The sequence below is a fragment of the Ailuropoda melanoleuca genome, chromosome 9 (assembly GCF_002007445.2).
Source record: "Ailuropoda melanoleuca isolate Jingjing chromosome 9, ASM200744v2, whole genome shotgun sequence".
In the NCBI taxonomy this organism is placed as follows: domain Eukaryota; kingdom Metazoa; phylum Chordata; class Mammalia; order Carnivora; family Ursidae; genus Ailuropoda; species Ailuropoda melanoleuca.
In genome coordinates, this window is record NC_048226.1 from 29,775,779 (window position 1) to 29,796,772 (window position 20,994).

The following is a 20,994-nucleotide window of genomic DNA, read 5'->3' on the forward strand; positions in this document are numbered from 1 at the left end:
TGCGTGTGTCAGTCCACACGGTATCTAGTAGTATCTAGTGTTGCCCTTACTTCACTTCCTGGCAGCTCAGTGAAGAGAACTTGGCCTGGCACCTGATGGCGGACGATTTAGAACGGCTGTGTTTGGTACTTGCTGTGAGTGTCTTAGGCGTTGAGCCACAGTAATCCTGGAAGAGGTGAGCCTTGAGCTGCATTTCAAAGAAAAGATGGGCCAGAGTTTGACAAGTGAAGGGCTTTCTGGGCAGGGGACATCTCTGAGGAGAAGCAAGAAAGAGTCTTACAAGTACAGACGTCAGAGAGCGAGGCCAGCCTCGCCGCAGTGGAGCCGCATGTGGGGAAGAAGAGCCAAGAAGGATGTCGAGGTGGGGAAGCCTCTTTGCTGATCAGAGTTTGGACCTCACAGGTCCCACAGATCAGTTCCGTGTTTCTGGTCAGAGAGCAGTATTCTGGCAGCAGTGTTCTCTGGAATGAGATCTGGGGGGAACTGCCTAGCGAGAGGACCTAGCAGATGAAGTGACACTGGGGTGTTGGGGCTGTGGAAACGCTGCCCTGTAGTCCTGGGGGTGCGGTGGCTTTTCACCCCCTCTGGGACCTGGGACTGTTAAGAACTCGGAGAGCAACAGGTGCTGAGAGGCACTCATCTGCTTTAGTGTGCAAGGGATTGGCAGGTCTGCAGCTGATGATGCTTATTTACCTTCTGTTCCAGGTTGAATCCCAAAAATGTTCATCAGAGGCCCACAGTGGCCCTGCTGTGTGGCCCCCATGTGAAAGGGGCTCAGGGGATCAGCTGTGGAAGGCACCTGGCCAACCATGATGTCCAGGTCATCCTCTTCCTGCCCAACTTTGTCAAGATGCTGGAGTCCATCACCAACGAGCTGTCTCTCTTCAGCAAGACCCAAGGCCAACAAGTGTCTAACCTCAAAGGTGAGCGCTTGCTTAGCGCCGGGCTAGAGTCTCAGGCCTCCGCCCTCCTCGCGTAGTTTGACGGTCTGGTGCTGCCGCCCAGTGGCGACAGGTGGAACATCACACATGTAAGGCTTCCTCTGCCTGTTAGGCGTCTTCGTATGCAAAGGGAAAACTTTGGATGTTGACTTGCTTACTTCCCATCCCTTCGCTGTCCCTACTCAGATGAAGAGCTGGGGACCCACTTGTTCACTTTACAAACATTTACAGAATAGGCACTATTCCTGACACTGAGGCTGAGGCAGTAGATTTTTTTTAAATCCATGCTTCCTTGGAGCTTACATTCTATTTAGGACAGACGAAGAGGCAAATAAGTAACCTTTCTGTTAGGCCAGCTGCTGGTGTTACAAACTAGGGAAGGGAGCTAGAGAGGTTGGAGGGTTGGGTGGGGACTAGCAGACTTAGACATTCAGGGTCAAGTGGTGAAGAGCCCGTGGATCACGGTAAGGGTTGGAACTTTTATCCTGGCTGCGATGGAGAGTCACTGGAGGAATAAGCAGAAGGAAGATAGACTCCAGCTCAGGTTCCAGATGGTCATGTGGCTGCTGGTTGGGTGTAAACTGGAGGCTTACAAAGAGAGGTGATAAGAGGCTGTTGTGCGAAACCGGAAGGAGATGCTGGTGGCTGAGACAGTGGGAAGGGAGGGGAGGGGCGGGGGCTGAGTTTCTAAGTTCGTTTTGGAACTAGAGGCTGCAGACTATCGCATGTAAGGGATATGACAGGGAAGGGTTAAGAACGACTCCAAGGCATTTGGCCTGAGTGACCAGAAGGATGGAGGTGCCATCCTGAGATGGGAAGACTTGAGGGAGGAGGCTTGGCGGCGGGGGGGAAGGTGCCTGTTGGATATGCAGGTGGTAATGGTGACTGACCGATACAGATGAGTCTGTGAGCAGGTGAAGGGGTCCGGCCTGGAGTGCCGAGTGTGTAGGTGGCAACGAGCCCGGGTAAGCTGTCTTCTGGGAAGAGGTGGGGAAAGCGTTAAGTCTAGGTTCTTTGTTTAGAAGTCAGGGAGTTGAGAGAGCAGCTCAGGAGACAGGGAGGGAGAAGGAAAAGCAGGAGAGCCTGGCACCTGGAAGGCAAGTGCAGAGCGGGGGTGTGCGGTCAGCTCTGCCAGAAGCCGCTCTAGGTCAGACTGAGATGAAGGCCGAGAATCGACTGCTGGAACTTGCTGTGTGGATGCCCCCTGATGATCTCAACAGAGCAGTTTCGAGGGGGGTGGGGTGGGGGACAAAGTGATTGGAGGAGGTTTTAGTGAGAGTGCGGGAGGAGGAGAGAGAAGAAATACGAAGAAAGGGCCTTGCCAGGGGTCAGATGGCAAGTTGGTGTCAGACCCTGGGCCAGAACTTCAGGCTCCTGTGTGCATGTGGAAGGTAAGACCCCGTTCTCATTCTTGAGAGCCTAGTGGCCCCCGGGTGGCATTCCCTCCCCCCCCGCCGCCCCGTCGTGGTGGTCTGTTCTAAGTAAGGAAGCCCTGAGTCCCTAATTGAGAAATAATCATACCGTAGCCAGGACGCGGGTCTGCTCTGGGTTCCCCCGCTTGAGATCTGTAACATGATGCCGCGTTTTAGTCAGTTCTTTCTCTGGCTACCTAAAAGCTTTCCAGTTTCAACTCCAGGAGCCAAGTCTGAGGATGCTGACCTTGAATGGGGTCTGATTTCTCCTATTCTCAAATTATCCTCTTAGGCTGGTCAAGACTTAACATAGTTGTTGAGACATGTGTTCTTACGTTGTCCCAGAGGCTTGGTTTGAGCAGAGAAACTTTTTTTTTTTTAGATTGTATTTATTTATTTGACAGAGAGACAGCTAGCGAGAGAGGGAACACAAGCAGGGGGAGTGGGAGAGGAAGAAGCAGGCTCCCAGCGGAGAAGCCTGATGTGGGGCTCGATCCCAGAACGCCGCGATCACGTCCTGAGCCGAAGGCAGACGCTTAACGACTGCGCTACCCAGGCGCCCCGAGCAGAGAACCTTTTTTAAGTGCCTGGAGAAATGATGGGTTCCCTCCCCATCCCTAAGATTGGGCTGCAAGGAGAACGCATTTTCATAAGATGGGGTGGGGGCGGGGGGTGGGACACAGCAAGGCCAGGCTGGCTCCGGTCGGGTGAGAAGGCTAGCCCAGGGTTCTGGCCTGCTTGCAGTTCTTGGGCCAGTCAGCACATGGCAGGTGGCCTATTTCTGCTGGGCTCTGGGCAGAGCTCCCTGTGAGGGCTGACTCGGCAGTCGGCTCCCCCTTCAGAGCTCATAATGTACCCAGGGGGTTAGTCAGATGTGCGTCTGCTGTGCCTGGAGACGGCCTGCACGGCCAGCACAGTGCTTCGGTCTGAGGGCTCCACGAGGACAGGGGTCCATCGGGCTGACATGCCCTTCGTCTCTGGTCCCCAGCCCAGCCAGGTCTTGAAAGTCCAGGGTTCCGGCCCAGCAAAGCCGGCCTGTGGCGAGGCTTCAGAGTGGTGTCAGAACAAAACCCCCTTGGGGCCGTCTGGGTTCTAGTCCCCACCTGAACTGCTCTCTGCTTACAGCGATTCCCATGTGGCGCTCTTTCCACCTGCAGATCTGCCCTCTAGCCCCGTGGACCTGGTCATCAACTGCCTGGACTGCCCCGAGAACGCCTTCCTGCGGGACCAGCCCTGGTACAAGGCAGCGGTGGCCTGGGCCAACCGGAACCGGGCGCCGGTGCTCAGCATCGACCCTCCCGTGCATGAAGGCGAGCAGGGTATCGATGCCAAGTGGTCGCTGGCTCTGGGCCTGCCTCTGCCGCTGGGGGAGCGTGCGGGCCGCGTCTACTTGTGTGACATTGGCCTCCCCCAGCAGGTGTTCCAGGAGGTGGGCATCAGCTACCACTCACCCTTCGGCTGCAAGTTTGTCATTCCATTGCACTCTGCCTAGAGGGGCTCTGGGCGAGTTGGACCCTGCAGTCCCCTGCTGCTCTGGACGCACTGAACTTGACAACGAACGCCTTAAGGATGTGAAGCTTCATGGACCGTGTTGAATTTTTTCGCTTTTGGATTTGTTACTTCTGTGAGAGAACAGATCGTATTTAAAAATGACCTGTCACCTGCCCGTAGCCGGGGAAGGCTCTCCCACTGGGTGTCCTGGGTGGGCGTCAGGCTGAGTGGCTCTAGGCATCTCTACTCTTGGCTCCCTGCGTGGCTGCGTGGGGCTATGTTTACAGACTTAGGCAGCTCTCGGACTGTGTTTCAGGTTTACAGTCACTGGGGCCAGGGCAAGCACCTCGCGGGGGGTGGGGGCGGGTCCTGTTTGGGGGCCTGTACTTGCTGTGGCTCCGTGTCCTCTGGCCCCCCCCACCGCAGCCCTTCCTCTGATCGCGTCGAGCTGGCTGTGCTGCCTCTGCCCGCCAGAGGGCAGACTTGCACTCCGTTCATTTCGAGGGCTTTGAGGAGGCCTTCCCGGAGTCCCGCCACAAGTTGATTTGGGGGGCTTTTGACCCTTTCTCCTGAGCTGATGTAAGTTTTATGCTGGGATTTTTTCAAGGGTCCTTCTTCCTTTCCACTCCATCACTCTGAGAGGCAGGAAAGGGGGTGGCATCAGGATGGTTTTACTGTATTGGGGTTTTATACTGTTTTTGTTTTCAGCATAGGTAGTACGAGGTTACGTTACTGTAGAACCACAGTGCCCATCTTGCCAGTAGTGCCCCCAGCCTCGGACCCTCTCTAGCTGGGGGCATAGCCCTCAGGGTGCAGCTTTCATGTTCAGTATTGGGGGGTCCTGGGGGAGCCTGGTGCTGAGCCACAAGAGGCTCCCTGGTGCTTCTGTCTTAGGCCACCACTACCCCGCTCCCACCTCCATCCTGCCTGTGTACCCCACTTCCTTCAGCCCCCACCCCCGTCTTTCCCCTGAAACGGTCCTCTGCAGCTGCCATCCCGGAGCAGGGTGCTTGTCCCCCTCCCCTGTCTGGGCTCCACCCCAGGTCTTACGGTGTCTGGGCTTTGAACCCTTTGTGGTCATCCACTCTAGATGAGTAGGCTTGGGGCCAGCGCCTTGTATCAAAAGATGCCAAAATGAGGCTAGTTCTAGATGAGCTGGCTGGCAGGGCTCAGCCATAGGAACATACTGCTGCTCAAATCCTGAGGCGGGAAAGGCCTTGGATCTCACAGGCTTAGGCCTCGGAGGCTGGTTTCAAAACAGGAGCCATGCCCTGGAGTCCCTGGCAGGGGCCCTTGCAAAAAGTTCGTGCTTTAAAGCCTTTTTCAGGCCTTCAGACTTACCTTCTGCTCTCTGCCCACCCACTCTGGTTAAGGGGGTGAGTGGGAGGGGCTCGCCAAGCATCATGGATACAGGGTAGACCCTGCTACCATGGGTTTCAGGCTACTTATCGCTTTTCTTATAGGAACATAGCCAGGAGCAGATGAGGCAGGGCAGAGGGCTGGTCCCTCCAGTCCTCCCATCCTCCCTCAGATGTTAAGTTGTCTCCAGCAGTGGGAGGAGGCCAGAGACTGTGAGGCTTGTTGTATCCTCCCTGAGCCTCTGCTCACTCTCAGGGCCAAGCGGCTCCCAAGATGGAGCCCTCTCTTTAGAGGCAGGGCCGTAGGAGCAGTGCTGGGTTATAGACATTTAGGCAGCCACCATTAAAGTGTCTGGGTGCCTGCCTGTTCACGCAGTAAGGCCCCCTGATTGGGTACGGCGGGAGAGGAGCTTGCGGAGCCCTGGCCCGGCGGACACCGCTTGCTGCGGTAAGTGGCAGTGGCCCTGGGCCTGAGGGCCTTGTCGAGGGGCTGCTGGGAGCTTGTGCCCAAGCCCGTCTTCTCTGTGCAGGTGGCTCTGGAGCCTCTTCCCGCCCTCAGCCCAGGCCTTCCCCGTTGGTACTAAAGATCGGCAGGACTCCTCCACCTTCAGCTCTTTCCAGAGGCTTCCTGCCCCCGAGTGCCCAGTCCCCAGGGGCCCCAGTCAGGTGGTCAGGACTACCACTCATGCAGCTCTTGGGGAACCAAAACCAGCACTTGAAATAAAGCTGAATGACATGACAGAGTCCCAGGCTCGTGGTAAATGCTGCCGCCCTGGCCCGAGGAGCCCAGCCCAGCCGGCTCCTGCTCGCCGGCCTTCAGTCAGTGGCTGCAGTGGGGCTGAAGCGGCCGGGGAGGGGGCTGGGGGGGAGAGCTGAGACTAGCCGCTGCCTTGCCAGGCTCGGCCGGCCCTTAGATTCCGTGGGGCCGAGGGGAACTGGTGTCTTCCAGCAGGCCCTTCCATGGGACAGAGGGACACCTGGCTTCTGCCTGATGCGTCACCGGCTGGCCCTTCCGTGCCAGCCCAGTTCACACTTAGCTCCCACAAGCTGAAGTGCTAAGAAGACTTTATTAGTGCGGGAGGGGGAGGCAAGGAGCCTGGAGACGGACACACTGGTACCAGGGGTTACAAACAGTAAGAAACACTTTATTATAACTTTACAACATATAAATAGCTTGGGTCAAATCTGTGCTTTCTGGCAGCTGGGCATCAAGTCTCGTCCCCTGCAGGCCCCGGCCTTCCTTCACATTGCACTGTTCGCGGGGCGGCTCCGGCTGCGGGCCCGGCGGTGGAGGGTGGAGAAAGGCCGGGCAGCCCAGTCCCGCTCTCCAGCTCGCGGGGCGGCCTACGCCTGTCATCTGCTGGGGTTGCGGCTGCTGTGGAAGGACCGCTCCTCAGGGGTCAGGCCAGCAAAGAAGGGGTGCAGCAGGGCCTCCGCCAGTGTGATGCGCTGGGCAGGGTCAAATTCTAACATCCTCCGCATCAGGTCAAACAGCTGCACGTGCTCCAAGGAGTCCTGGAGCATGTAACTCTGCTCAGGGACACAAGGTGCCTCAGTGTGATGGCGGGGTCGCAGGACGCCACGGCAGGGCCCTGTGCCTCTAGGAAGCCTCGCCGCATGGGTCGAGGAGGCAGGGCTGCCCCCCGGAGGACGTGTGCCCTCCTGGACAGCGAGCGGCTCCTTTCCTTTCATGCCTGCGTAGAGCGTTTGGCTCTGAACTTGCCAGGCTACTGGGTGTCTTGCTGGCTCGGTGCCTCTGCCCCCGCATGCAAAGTCCTGACAGGTGGGTAGCATCACCTCTGCAGCATTCACTTGTCCGGGCACCAAATGCAGTCGACAGAGGCTTTCCGGCCATGTCTACGTCTTCCCTCCCCCTCACCTCAGTCCTGCCTAGTTCTTCCCAAAACCGAGAAGAGGGGGACAGGAGGCAGCAGGGTCTCTGACAGCTGGCTCTTCTGGTGTTCCCCCATTACATCCATAGCCACCCTGTGGGGGAAGGGGTGGGGCTAAGGGCTCCTCGGGGGCGGTCTGTGAGCAGCCCCGCTGCGGGCACCCAGCAGCCTCGGGTGCGGCCTCCCACAGAGCCGGAGCGAGGAGGCAGCCTTTAGCTGCCCGGCCTGTCTCTCTGCTGTATGTCTGCCCAGTGCCTGGGGTCTCCTTGGCATGAGTTGAGCTGGGGGAAGCCAGAAACTGACCTTCAGAGGTTTGCAGTTCTCCTTCACATACCGGCCATCAGAGCTGTTCTCATCCCAAACCAGGCCCCCTTTGTAGAAATATTTCTGTTTCCTGGAAATGAAGGGAAGGAAGGGGTCAAACGATAGGGGTAGCAGGGGCGACACATCTGCAGTGGCGGGTCCAAGCTGGCCTGGACACAGCAGGGCATGAAGGGCCGGGCAAGTGGTTTGCTGGGTTACTCAGACTGGGGTACAGGAGGGAAGGCCGCCAGGAGCCTGGAGGAGCCAGGGTGTCCCAGGAAGACGGGCCGGTAGCTTGTGACCCACGGCCAAGACGGGACAGGCCCCCATGGCCAGCCCTTGAGGGCGCCCCCAGGGCTCCTTACCTGGTGCGGTGGATCATGTGAGACGGGATGGGCCCTAGGATCTTCTCCATCATCACCAGATGCTCTCGGTTTTCATGGGTCTGTTGGAACGTCAGGGATAGAGCAAGCAGGGGTCAGTATCGGCCTCTGCCCCCTCAGAAAAAATAAGGGACAAAAAAAGATGGGCAGGTGCCCTCCTTCCCCCAAGAGATGTGAAGCCACCACTGAACAGCAGGGCCGGCCTCTGACCTGGTGGCAGCCTGCCAGCCCGTTCTCTCAAGGTCAGGTTCATGCTCCTTAGCCTCTCGGGTGGACTTGTCCGTCACCACACCCCTCTCTCCAGTGACTATCCTCACTCTTCCCAGAACGGGCCCGCCCCAGCCCCTCTCTGCACCCTCCCTCGTGCCGTGCCCCCCGCCTCAAATGCTCGCTCTGCCTGCCGCGGTCCTCCAAGCTGAGGCCGAGCACAGGACGCCCTGAGCACTCCACTCCCCTGACCTCAGGAGCCCGAGTGTCCCGGCGTGCCGACCGGGGGGCGGTCACCGGGCTCCGCATGCCAGCCCCGGCGGTGCGCCCGAGGAGCGGCGCTCAGGCGAGCCCGGTGGTGCGGGAGGCCTCACCTGGAAGAGCGTGAAGCCCCGGTAGTACTCGAAGAGAATGCAGCCGATGCTCCAGACGTCGCAGGGCTGTGCCCAGCCGAGCTCTGAAAGCCAACACGGGGGGGAACGACTGACACTCGGCCCCGTGCTCCCGGCCCAGACGTCAAAGGACAGCTGCCACTCAGGCGGCGGGGACCCTTGCCCAAACCCCAACAGAAGACCCCTTCTCGGTAAGGCCAAGTGAGCAACCACGGTGACAGCGGCCCTGGTGGCGGGCACGTCCCTGCCTCTGGTCCTACCCTCCCGACAGCGGGCCGCTCTGTCAGGGGTGGGGGCCGTCCAGTCACTCACCAAGGATCACCTCGGGTGGGCGATAGTGGCGCGTGGCCACGATGGTCGTGTGGTGCTCGTGGTCGAAGGTGGCGCTGCCGAAGTCAGCTACGCGGATGCTGGTGTTCTTCACTGCCTTCTCCTCGCAGCTCTGAGGGGCAAGGAAGGCGGCGGCTCAGCGGTCCGTCCGGGGCTACCCCAGAGCGCGGCCTTGCCTCTCCCGACCCCTACCTTGTGCTCGTTGTAGAGCGTCTCAAACTCCGAATTCACAAACAAGATGTTCTCTGGCTTCAAGTCTGTGTGGGTCAGTTGGTTTTCGTGTAGAACTGGGGACGCAGGAAGGCGAGAAGCAGGAACTTGAGAAGCCCGGCCGCTTCTCACGCCCCTCTCCGGCGCCAGACCAGATTTCACGCCCGCACCCCAACCTCCGCAGGGGCCCGGGGGACAGAGCGGACTCTGCCTCCACACCGGCTTCCCTCTCGAGTTCTCGGGGCTTGGGGCCTTGGCCGGTTCTGACACTTAACAAGAGATGCAGGGGACACTGTTCCCATTTAGAAAGCCTCCCTCCACGTCCTCAGCCTGGGAAGCCTCCCTCTCCTCAGCACCAGCTCCGTTATTTGCAGGCCGGGGGCAAAACACTAAATGCAGTTCCCCTTATTCGAAAGTTACGAAGAATGTTCAGATGGCAGCAATGGAACACTGAACTAATAACCCCAGGGCCACCCCGAAGCCAGCCCTGCCTCTTCCCACCCCCCAGCCTGGGGGGAGATATTTTTCCTCCAGCCCCTGTCCCACCAGTGGTTGGCGACCCGGCCCTTAGCACTCTGGCTCCAGGCTCCCAGCCAGCGGTCCAGACCTTACCACGGTGTGCCCCGCCTCCCCCCAACAACGGCCCTCCCTTCCTCAGAGTGAGTTTCAGCACAGCCCAGGGGCTGTGCCCTCACGGAGCCGCCCACCTCGCTCGCAGTGCTCGTCCCTGCCCCCCTGCATCTGTGCAGACCCCGGACAGCCTAGCTCCAGGCCTAGCTACCTCCCCTCTGCGCTGCCCACCACGTCCTGCAGGCCGGGACCCCTGACAAGCCAGCAGGCAGACGGGAAGGGACAGCGGGAGGGCGTCTGCACGGGCAGCCCCAGGGGCTGGGATCCACCAGGCAGGCTTCCACCTTTCCAGCCGCTGCAGGACGGTGAGGGGGGACGGCGAGCTGGCCTGATGTGGAGCCGCTCTCTCCTTTCTCCCTGACGGCCTGGGGCCGAGGTGGGCTCCAGAGCCCCCTGGAGGGGACCGATGCCTCCCCCTCATTCCCAAAGGCCCTGCAGCCTGTGCTGCAGCGGGGGCGGCCGCACTTACATCGGAGGGCGTGGCAGAGCTGGTAGGCCATGTGCCGGACGTGTGGCAGGGGGTAAGGCTGGAAGTTGTTCTCCTTCAGGAATTCGAAGGTGTTCTTGCCCAGGAGCTCAAAGGCGATGCACATGTGACCGTGGAAGTTGAACCAGTCAGACATCAAGACACACAGGCTAGGGGAGAACGATGTGGGGGGGGATCAGGCTCTGTGGGGGGCTGGCTTCCTGCCCCTCCCTCAGATGAAGCCGGTCCCCGTTCCCAGGCTGCCGGGTCACGTGCTCATGGAGAGAAAGCAGGAGTTAAAAAGAGCACGTCCCCCATCAGAGGTCACCCAGATCAGCTCAGGGCAAGGACTAAACTTCCAACTGGCACAGGGAGAGCTCTGAGGGGTCCTGCCCCGTCTACTTGTGACACAGCCCTAATCCCTGCACCTCAGAAAGAGATGGAATCGTGCCTTCCCTTCTCCCACTCCCTTCACGGAGCTTCCCGAGTCCGCAGGGCTCAGCCTGGGGCTAGCGGCAGAGGAACTGCTCGGCGGGCCTAGGGAACTCGCCCCGCAGCGGCTTTGGGGCTGTGTCGTCGGACCCCCGCTGCGACCTGTGAGGCCCCTCTTTCCGGAAGCGAAGCGGGCCTGGGAGGCCACCACAGAGCGCAGAAGGTTGGGGCAGAGCAGGACTCACTGCGCCCGGCCGCTGGCTCTGCGCGACAACCAGGGGAGAGGACCCGGCTCCGCCCGGGGGTCTAGGCAGTTGGGGCCAGAGCAGATGCCGTCCTGACCAAAAGCTTCCCTCTCGTTCCCTGGGACACTCACAATTTGTTCTCTTTGTCCTTCTCCTTGATTTTTTTGAGAACATTGATTTCTAGCCGGGCGGCCTCCCGGTACTTGCCCACGTTGCGGATAATCTTCAGAGCAACCTGAGACTTCCCTCTGAGACCCGGGAAGGAAGCAGACATGCTCAGGAGACGTGCCCCAGCCCTCCCCCCACCCCGACCTTCCACCCCCACCTGGCAACTCCTGGACGACACTACGCAGGACTCCAGGAACAGGACCTGCTCTGGGGAGCGCAGACACCTGCCCCCCAGCCTGCCCCCAGGCGACGCCGCACCGCCAGGCTCTGCAGCAAGCTCCCCTGGCATCGGTGAGCCAGCGCGTTGGGGCCAGCCTGGGCCTCTCTCATGCCAGCCACCGCCGGCTCCCAGGAGAGTGGGCAGAGTAGAGGCCTGGCCTACCGGCCAGCACGGACACCAGCTCGCTCAGTAACCCGACCTGGGGCCGCTCAGCCTTAACCCCGGCCAGGGCATCCCAGCCAGGACCTTCCTGCAGCACATCTCCAGGTCTGGGCAAACAGCTTCCCCTGGGGTGGGGTTCCAGGATGGGACTAAGCCTTGGCGAGAGGGTAAGGGTGCCAGCGGTAGGGTCTTCTTGCCGGGAGTCCCCAGGTTGCTCCCTTTAGTGCACTCCCTCTCACCCCCCAGCCTGCCTACCAACAGCCACAGCATTCATCAGAGACCACCGAGCCCCAGGAGGCCTCTTCAGTATCTAGCGAGGACTTTAAGAATTCCTGCTCTGCTCGTCCCACCCACCAGCCCGGCCTAACAGGCCACCTGCAGAGCGGGGAATGTGCCGAGGTTCGACTGCCAGGACTGCCAGGCCCGGCGGCTATCAGGAAGGGCCAGCCAGACTTCAGAAGCCCGGTGGGGAACCAGAGTGAGACAGCCCTGGCTTGAGGCCTCTGGGAGGCTGGCGTCGGTGCCTAAGGAAAAAGCTCACAGGCCTCAGGGCAGAGGGATCTTCTGGAGAATACCGTTATTTTCTCCCCATCCCATTTTCCCAGATTTTCAGGGCAGGGAAAGGCCTCAGAGGAAAGGCCACCCTCCATGCTCCTAGAACAGGATCCCTCAATGGCACTGTGACCTGCAGCACAGGGAGCTCATCAGTCCCACAGGCAGCCACCACCAGGGTTGGATGGCTCTGGGGATCAGGCCCTTCCTTTCGCTGAGGGGACCCCCCAAAAGTTTCCCAAGCCTTGTGCCTGCCCCTTCCTGACTCCAGAGGCTCACGTCCCCTCCAGCTACTCAGGGTGGCACAGCCCAGAGGAGCTTAGCTGCCCCCACGTGCCACAGCTCACAGATTGGCCTCTGCTCTCTCTAGTGCCAGTATGGCCTACACGTCCCTATGCCCCCTGGCCCCAGCCTTAACCTCGTGGGCCACACTGGGTCTGAGGGGTATTTAGATGGGAACTGGGAGCCCAGGGATGTTTCCGGTCAGTCACTGTCACTACCTTACATGGAGGCCACAGGGTTAGCTGGACGGCTAGGTCTACTAACTGTCCTTTCTGAGCACCCCGTACGGTGGTACTCAGAGCCAGCACTCCACAACTGGGGGACATGGGTCCTCTCTCTTCACCTCTAACGGAGCAGAAAAGTCGTGATGGGCAACATGTGGCTCCAATGCGACAGCAGGGACACAGGCACCTGGTAGCTAAAGCACCAGACCAATGAGAGTGCCATTAGAGGAGGGAGGCAGTGGGCTCCCAGGAGGTGGCCTCCCACCCAGGGCATGAGTTCTGGTCGGAGGAAGGGCGAGGGGACAAAAGCCTTTCACCATGCAGCCTGGAAGGCAGTAAGGCTCCCCAGAAGCACGCAAACACAGGCAGAGCCCCGTTCTACCTCCGCGCACTCAGAGGGACCCGGAATCAAGCCTGGCCACGTGGGAGAAGGCAGCGGCCGGCAAGGTGAGAGAGCCCGAGTCTTGTTCCTCGCAACCAGGCCGTGCACAGCCTCTCGGGCAGACCTCCCAAGTGGGGGAGGGGGGCTCGGGCTTGGTCTGGGCTCAGCAGTATTCCTAACCTGACACGAAATGGCAGGAAGCGGACCCAGACCACAGAAGGGCCAGGGCCTCGGCCGTGTGCCGGCGGCGACCATCACAGCCACCGGCTCGAAGGGCCGCCAGCGCAGCACCCCTCGCTGGCCAACAGTTCGTGGGCAGGGAGGCCACATGCCTGCAGAGCCCCGGGAGTTGCTCCCTATTCCAGGAGATCAGCAGAAGTCCAACAGGCGCAGGCTGGCACCCTGCTATGGCGCGACCCTCCAGAAAGCCGAAGGGGAAGCTGACGCCCACCCCCATCAGGGACCGTGGGCTGGCTCCGCCCAGGACGGCTCACCTGGCGTGGTCCAAGCACTCCACCACCTTGCCAAACGTGCCTTCGCCCAGGTTCCCCACGATCTCATCTAGGAGAGAAAAGAACCAGGGCATGAGGGCCTGGAGGGCAGAGGGCCGGCAGCTCCTGCAAGTTCACAGCATTCAAATTCTCAAAAACAAAAAAGGTTTCTCTCTCACGGCTACACTCTTAAAAACAGAAGTTGCTAGCGTCTGTGTCATTCAGGCAATTACTGGTGGCCCCGCTAAGGCGCCACGCGCACTAGAGGCCCCTCCGGGCAGGAGAGGTCTCGTCTAACAAGGGGATAGAAAGTAGAGAGGTAAAGTTTTACGAAAGGTGGCTGTACATCGCTCTTGGAGCCAATCGCCGATCCGGCACACCAGGTGGCCCTCCTTGTCATCTTCCACACTCCGGCTGCTGCGCTTACTGCTCTGTTGGCTTCTCTGCATGCACCGCCCCCCGAAACGCCATCCGACCAATCGCATGGTAGGCGGTTCCGATTGACAGATTGAGGTGTCAGTCAAAGGCAGAGGTGGAGACGGTGAGGAGCCGGTGGGTTGGTTGGTTGGATTTTCCAGATCCCAGCATTTCATAAGGCACACAGCATATATAACGATAGGGATATTGCAAGGGACACGTCAAGACACAAACTGACTTCAAAAACAGAAAAGTAAAAACAGCTACAGGTATGTAAAGAAAACTCGGACATTATCTAAGAGAAGGGTGCCGCAAACGCTCAGAAAGACGACCAAGCCTCCGCTGCTGAGGGGCCGGGACGCGCGGAGAGCCACAGCCCCGGCTCCCTTCGCCACCAAGTGTCTCCCTCCCGGACCCTCCCGTGATGGCTCCAGCCAGCGCGAAGACGCGGTGACAACGGCGCAAGAAGGTGGCTGGCTCAGCCTGGGTCTGGTGGTCCGGAACGGCCAGAGGCCACGCTGGCTTCAGCTGCAAAACGCCGGGCCTGCCCTTGCCTGCCTCGCACACGCAGCCCTGCACACGCCTGACAGCTGCCACTCAGAGCCAAGCCGCCACCTGCCCCCAGACGGCATCGCGACCAGACTCGACGTCACCACTAGAAACAGCCTTCCGCCGGCGGCCCTTGTGCCGCCAGCCTCGAGCAGGGAAGGAGCCTGGGATCCTCTGGGCAGGCGACCACCTACCACGATGGGCCACACAGGCCCCACGCCAGCTCCTGCCCTGGCCTTGGCGCCCATGATCTCACAGGCCAGGCCATCCTGAGCTCATGACGACAGAGGGCACCAAAAGAGAAGCCGCGGAGCCACAGACCTGCACCGCCATCCTGGAGCAGCGTGTGGCAGCGTGCACAGAGGCCGCCAGGCCGTGCTGGGCGCCCGCAGCCAGCCCGCACCCCGTGGCCGCTCAAGGAAGTCACGGGAAAGCTGAGCAGAAAACAGGCCGGGCCCCCCGCACAGGTTGCGCCACCACTCCTCGGGGCCTCCTGGCCAGCGGGAGGGAAGAAGGACGGGGGGGCGGGGGGAGAAGAGAAGACAGCACGTGACGGGACAAACACACAGGGGGCCCAAGTGCAGCGTGGGCTCCCGGTTGGCAGAGATCTAGACCTCTTCCGTGCTAACAACATGGCCAGGCCCCGCTCCGGGCGTGCGGCCGTTGACTGGACGAGGCCTGGGGCTGCGGGCCTCTCTGCCATTCGTTCACGTGCCCTGTCACACAGGCGGCTGTCCCCCTTGTCTTGACCGCCCCTCACGGGAAGAGGCAAGGCTGAAGAGGGCCTGGATGGAGGTCAGAGGTCAGAGGGGAAGCTCCCGGTGTGAGCTGACAGGCAGACCTCCCCTACCCGAGTGCACTGTAGCCTCCAGGCCTTCAGGGAGGGGTGTGGAGAAGAGAGGCCACGGAGGGGGTGCCGGCCACGCCGGTCAGCGCACGCGGCCATGGGTGCAGGCCCATCTCCAGGCGGGAGGGACCGGGCCACGCAGCTCCAGACCATGTACCAGCAACCCTATCAGGTTCCCTAAGTGTCCGCGGCCGCTCGCACCACATGGCCCGGGCCCGGAGCAGCGCGGACACACAGATGGGCCGGGGGCCAGCCGGCACCGGCATGAGAGCCCCTCTGGCCGCCACTGCCAGTGGCCAGAAGACGGAGGAGCCGGGCCCCTTGCTCAGCCCGGCACCTGGACCAGACGACACAGACGCACACACATGCACGCACACCCAATGTGCGTGCGCGGGGCTGGCAGTACTCACCCAGACCAGCCAGCCTGAGAGAAGACTAGAAAGACAGGAGGCCTTTAAGCCCCAGCCGGCACACTCTGGCCACCACTCACCGAGGAGGCGCTGCTACAAGACCTGGTGCGGCGTTTATGGCAGTGGTGGGCGTGCTTGCGGGTCCGGTACGGCTCCCTCTCCCGCGACCGCCGGCGATGATGGGAACGTGAAGACCCGTAGCAGTCCTCTCCGAACGACGGGCTCCGCTCTTCACACCGGTATGTGTCGCTGTCACGGCGCTCCCGGTATCTCCTCTGGTAGGGCAGGCGGTCGTGGCTGCCAGGAGGGAGGTGAGACACCGGTAAGATGGGGACCTTCCTCCCACCAGCCCAGGTTTCACTTCTGGGCAAAAGGCGTGTGGTGAGGCCCCCACAAAGAGCTCACAAGGGTGGCCTGTTGGAGCAGAGGCATCCAGATGGGGGCGGGGGTGGGGGGAGAGTGTGTGCGTGAAGTCCCGCCTCCAGCAGCTGGGCTTCCGGCAGCACCCCTCCAGGGCAGGAGGCAGAGCACGGCGGAAGGAGAGCAGGGTGAAGGGCCTCGGGGGGTACCAGCACCCCAGAGCTCCTGGGGGCTGCTAACACAGGATGAGGGGCCAACCTCTGGAAAGGACAGAGGCTGTGTTCTTAATCCCACCGAGGGAGGCTCAGAAGTCAGCAGGGGAGCTGCTGGCCTAGAAAATGGGGAACGCGTCTGGACAAGGAAGACTCAAGGACAGAGAAAGGGGCAGCAGGATGGCAGCGAACACGGAGGCTTGGGACTGCCGCTGAGATTGGAGGGGGGCGCGGGGCGGGGGACAGCAGCAGAGGCGGCAGGCCCCCCGCTGTCTCCCCAGCCCCGCTGAGGGATGGAGCCCCTTCCTCCCACCTAGCCTCCCGTCACCTTCTGGACCGAGATCTCCGGGGCGGAGGCTCCCTTCGAGACGGGTACCGCAGTCTCCCTTCGTGCTCCCGACTGTAAGACCTCCTCCTCTTCCATCGGCAGCTCAGGTATGGGTCTGGCTCAGGGGAGCGGTATCGCTTACAGTGATGCATCTAGGCCACGGGGGAGAGCTGTGCTCAGCGGGCGGCCGGGCGGCTGGCCACCTCCGGCCACTCCAGCCCTGGGGCTGCCCGGGGAGCCGAGGCGCTCCTGAAGAAGAGGCCCATTGTTGTGTTTGGGGGCAGCCCCTCCCAGGGGTTTATGAAGCAAAAAAGAGCTCTGAGGTCACACTGGTCACACAGCACACAACGGGCAACACCCTCCCGCGCCAGTGGACAAACAGCTGCCTCCCCGGCACAGCAGCGCAGGGCCTGGGGCCTGGGTGCCCGGGGCACCGTAAGCTGGCACAGGTGCAGGGATGCGGGGCGCCATCACAGGAGACCAAGGCCGAGGAGAGAGGAGAGCGTCTGGGGCGCAGTTCCCTCCTGTCTGTGGGGTTCTATGAAGCGATCGGTCTGTGGAGCCAGAGGCCAGAGTCAAAGGGCTGTTGGCAGGGAGCCAACCCACAGCAGCCAAGGGTGAAAGCCCTCCAGTCCGAAGCCAAGTTGCCTGGCTGAGGCCCTGAGCCGGACCCCACTCAAGGGAGCAAAGACCACACATCAGGGTGAGGGGCCGCCGGCGGACACGAGGGGCACAGGGTCTCACAAACATTCCCTAGCCGATCCGAGGGGCTGGCCAAACAGAGGTGGGGGTCTGTCCAGCCCCCGCTGCTCCACACTCTGTCTCAGCTCCAGTAAGCTGATCCCAGCATCCTCAGAGCCCCCGAGTTTCTTGCCCAAGACCCCTGTGGCACGCTCCAACCACCCGCCTACTGTGCCAGGCGGTGCCCCGCCTCCAACCGTACCACCGCTGCTAGACCCTCTGCTCCAGTCCCCTCTCCTGTGCTCCCCTCTGGAGGAGCTGGAGGGCTGAGGGGCTGGCAAGCTTGTGTGCTATGAGAGGCAGGCCAAAAGGGCCCTACCTCACTGTCCCTGTTCAGCAGGGACTTAAATCTGCCACAGAAAACTTCTAGGCTGGATCAGACACCAGCTGAGGAAGATGTCTATGTGAGGCAGCTCACTGTTCCACCCACCAGAACCCCGACATTGCCTCCATCGGAAGGCTGGGCAGAGATCATGGCCAGCTTTCCTCCCAACCCTTTACTTGGCTTAGCCAAACTCCAACGGTGGTCAGTCATGGGTTTGCCCGACTAAGCACATTTGGACAAACTCACTGAGGCTGCCCCCTTTCATGAGAAGGGTCTGTCAGGACAGCAGAATGAACCAGCTCCCCGTGGATGGGCAGGGCAGCCAGGCATATCTGACTAAACCCCTGGGAGCTTCTCCACGATTCTGAGAAAATCACTGCTCTCGATCTCCCCACCAACAGGTTTCTTCCCCTATCTAACTGGAAGCCCAGGGCCCAGCAAACCTTGGAGGTAAATACACAGTAAAGTCACCAGCAGCTCCTCAAAAGCTTAAACTGCTGTCCTGTTTGGACGATCAGCTGACTAATGTTTCACTGTTTCCTGCAATTACCCTGGGTCAGGTGCCCAAGTTGTGGAAGGCAGGCGGTATCTCGCATCTCCTTAAGTGACATGGAAGATGCTCTGGTGGCCACGCAGGCAAAGCCCCAGAGCTGGAGGATGTGGTCTGGTTCACACCAGAGCCAAAGACTCCCTCCTGGGACCTAGAGGGTTCTTATGCCCACCGTGTTCACGTTAGTGGACCGAGCACAAATTCAGAGCCAGACAGATGTCAGTCTGAGTCCCGACACTGCCACTTCCAGCTCTGTGCCTTTAGGCAAGTTATTAAACCACTCCGACCTTCAACTTCCTCTTGCAACAAGGGGATAGTAATCTCTTATAGGGCTCTGTGAGAATTAGATTGTGCCACTTCTTTAACAATGCCTAGCACACGCCTTTAGGTCAAATGCTTTACTTAAGTCAGCTTTTCATGAACAAGGTTATAAAGATTCCAGGTAACACCTCTGGGTCTACGTTAGGACATAAAGAATACTTTATAAGTCCCCTCCAAGGGGAGACAGAGCTCTGGGTAGAAAACCCCAAACTAAATCCCAGTGCTCCCACTTACTGGCCTAGTGACCTTACACAAGTCACTCTAGGCCTTGGTCACCATACCTGAAAATTGGAGACACCACCCCCCAGCTACCTTGGCAGTGGAGATGATAAGGATGAGAACTCTAAAGTACCACACAAGGTAATCAGAGCGGAGATAACCTCTGCTTCAACACAATCTAGACAGAGGAAATATTGGGAATACCAGACGTCCCTCATTATCTTCCCAGCCAGGGCTCTAGATCCCATTTCTCATCAATTATCTCTGAAGCTCTGAGACCCCAGCAAACAGGTTATTTAAAGGAGCTAAGGGTCACAATTATGTTCAGGAAGGCTCTGCTCTTACACAGCGAAGAAAGGTAATGTAAAGGAAACCAGGCCAAGGATGCCAGCTTTTCTCTGAGCACAGGCCTAGTCGGCTTCTCATTTGCAGTTCCTGGCCAGAGAACTGGGTTGACAAGAAGAGCAGCCAGCCAGGTCAGCGTCTGCCCTCCCAGATCCCAGCCACTCCAGCGCCCCATGGTTATTTTTGGCTGACGCTGCCCCACCACTGCAACCTCAAACCTGCCACCTTACAGGCCGCCACCACCGGGTGAAACGCTCCTCCTTTTCAAGGGCATGGAGGAGGGAAGCTGGAAGGCCGCCAACTCCGCCTCGACGGGGGCCTGGCTCAGGCAACTCCCACCCCAGCTCCACACCAAGTCACCCGCACCCGGAACTAAAGCACACAGAGACTCCCGGGCCAGGGAGCAGCCCGGGCGTTTGTACTGTCAGCTTGGCCCGGCCCCTCCCCCAGGCTGGAGCGGCTCCATCATCACAACAAAACACGCTGGACGCCGGCGGCTCTCGGCGGCCCTCACTCGCGTCCCGTCCTGACGCGCCCTGGGTCTCCGAGATCTGAGCCCCTTCCCCTAATAACCGCCACCAGTGGCGGAGAGGGGCGACCCGGGGACAGGCGGATGGCCAGAATGAGCTAGAATCAAACTTCAGGCCACGCGGGGAGGAGTCTGCAGGCCTCGAGCAGAGGGTATGGGAGGGGTCTGAAGGCCCCTCCAGGCTCTCCCAGGTAGGACCCCGACCCCATTCCGCGAGAGGTGCGGGACCGAAACTGGATCCCTGCAGGGGCCTCAGAGGCCGCTCAGACTCCGACATCGCGGGATCGAGAGGTCGGGGTCTGCGGTGACCGCCCCTCCGGGGGAGAAGCGGCGGGTCAGGGGTGAGAGGTCGGGGCCGCGGCCAGAGGCGGGCTGAAGGGGAGAAACAGAGTAGGCCGAGACGGAACCAGGAGCCCGTAGCCCCACACCCAGCGCACCCGCCCCTCCGACTCACCCCCCGCCGCTGCCGCCGCCGCCGCCGCCGCCGCCGCCGCCGCGGGCCTGGGCCCACACTCACCGTCTCCCAGGATCCGGCTGCGGCTAGGCCCCACTCCCCGCTCCAAGCGCCTCTTCCGCTTCCGGCTCCGGCCTCCGCCCGCGGCGGCCCCGCCCCTCGCGTGACGCAGCCGTCGCCAGTCCCCGCTGGACCCGGCTCGGTGGCCTGGCCGCTCTAGCCTCCGACTCGAAGGCTCTGGAGGACCCGCCTTCACGGCCGCGGTCCGGGCGGCAGCAGTGGAGACTGGTTCCGGGAGGGCAGAGGGGACGTCCCCGGCCGCGGCCCGCCCCCTGTCGTGTCGCGACGCACGTAGGCCCCAAGACTCAGCCGTGGTTCCGTCCCCGGCCGCGGGCGCTGGGAGCCGAGAGGTGGCACCCCGACTCGGCCGGGGGACCCTGCCTACCCTGCACACCCGACCCCGCCCGTGCCCGCCAGCCCTTTCCTGCGCGCAGAGGGGCGGCATTGTTTCGCTGTTGCCTCAGAGAAAACCGGGCGGGCCTTGAGTGTCCGCCTGGCCCTGGGACTCCGGAGGGCGCCAAAGATGACGGAGGCCTGTGTCCTGAGGCTCGAGAAGGCGGGCGCCACTCCCGGTTTCGTGGAAGAAGCAAATGAAACCTTATTCTCTTTGTGTGTGTGTGGGTCTATTAAAGACCTGCGGCACGCCCACATTCGCGAGTGCATGCAGAACAGTTTCGGGGAAGATACCCGAAAGCCACGTCGTTGGGGCTTCTGGAGGGACGGAGTCTGCGGGAAAGGGAGTCCCCTTCTCCCTGAGCAGCACCGTACGCAGACCCGCACTGTGTCTCAATAAACACCCGCCGCAGGAAAGCCCGCGCCTGGACGCGGTCAGGCCCCGCGAGCCATTTCTCTGAGCCACTCGACGCCCCCTTTTGGCCAGGCGGCGAGAGTGGGATCGCTGAAGCCCCTCCCACCCACTGTCCCGCCCTTCGTCAGGGCGGGATAAACAAGACCCCACTTTCCACAGGAGCTCCTTTGGGGGAACCTCTCGGATTGTGAGCGTTCACGCCCCAGGGCCCTTAGGGCATCGCCCAGCTAAGCGGGCGGGACCGGTCCCTGGTGGCCCACAAGCCCCGCAGGGACGTCCTCCCGGGCCCCCAGTGAGTGCTTGGGCACGCCCCTGACGCGAGGCGTCCTCCTCCCGCCCCGGCAGG

The 20,994-nt window shown here is 61.0% G+C and overlaps 2 protein-coding genes across 4 annotated transcripts in view; one reads left to right on the forward strand and one right to left on the reverse strand.

Annotated features, from left to right (window-relative positions):
• The window catches only part of EDC3 (enhancer of mRNA decapping 3), a 56,366-nt gene extending 50,421 nt beyond the window's left edge, over positions 1 to 5,945 (forward strand). Inside the window, exons 6-7 of the mRNA XM_002922978.4 lie at positions 706 to 923; positions 3,511 to 5,945. Coding sequence (XP_002923024.1) covers positions 706 to 923; positions 3,511 to 3,845 — 553 coding nt within the window. The 3' untranslated portion in view covers positions 3,846 to 5,945. The remainder of the gene's footprint in view (positions 1 to 705; positions 924 to 3,510) is intronic.
• Positions 5,946 to 6,326: 381 nt separating this feature from the next.
• On the reverse strand, positions 6,327 to 20,724 carry CLK3 (CDC like kinase 3). Of its 3 annotated transcripts, none has more exons than XM_034668053.1 (13): positions 19,844 to 20,724; positions 16,297 to 16,448; positions 15,477 to 15,693; positions 13,520 to 13,616; positions 13,177 to 13,243; positions 10,824 to 10,940; positions 10,019 to 10,185; positions 8,902 to 8,996; positions 8,692 to 8,821; positions 8,362 to 8,444; positions 7,763 to 7,842; positions 7,398 to 7,488; positions 6,327 to 6,732 (listed from the first exon to the last, which is right to left on the reverse strand). In XM_034668053.1, the coding sequence occupies exons 2-13, from the start codon at positions 16,446 to 16,448 to the stop codon at positions 6,556 to 6,558; spliced, it is 1,473 nt and encodes a 490-aa protein (XP_034523944.1). In that variant the 5' UTR covers positions 19,844 to 20,724; the 3' UTR covers positions 6,327 to 6,555. The 3 variants fall into 3 exon arrangements, with proteins under 3 accessions (XP_034523944.1, XP_034523943.1, XP_034523945.1); XM_034668052.1 differs by having other exon boundaries at positions 19,781 to 20,724; XM_034668054.1 differs by lacking the exons at positions 10,824 to 10,940; positions 19,844 to 20,724.
• Between the last annotated feature and the right edge of the window lie 270 nt (positions 20,725 to 20,994).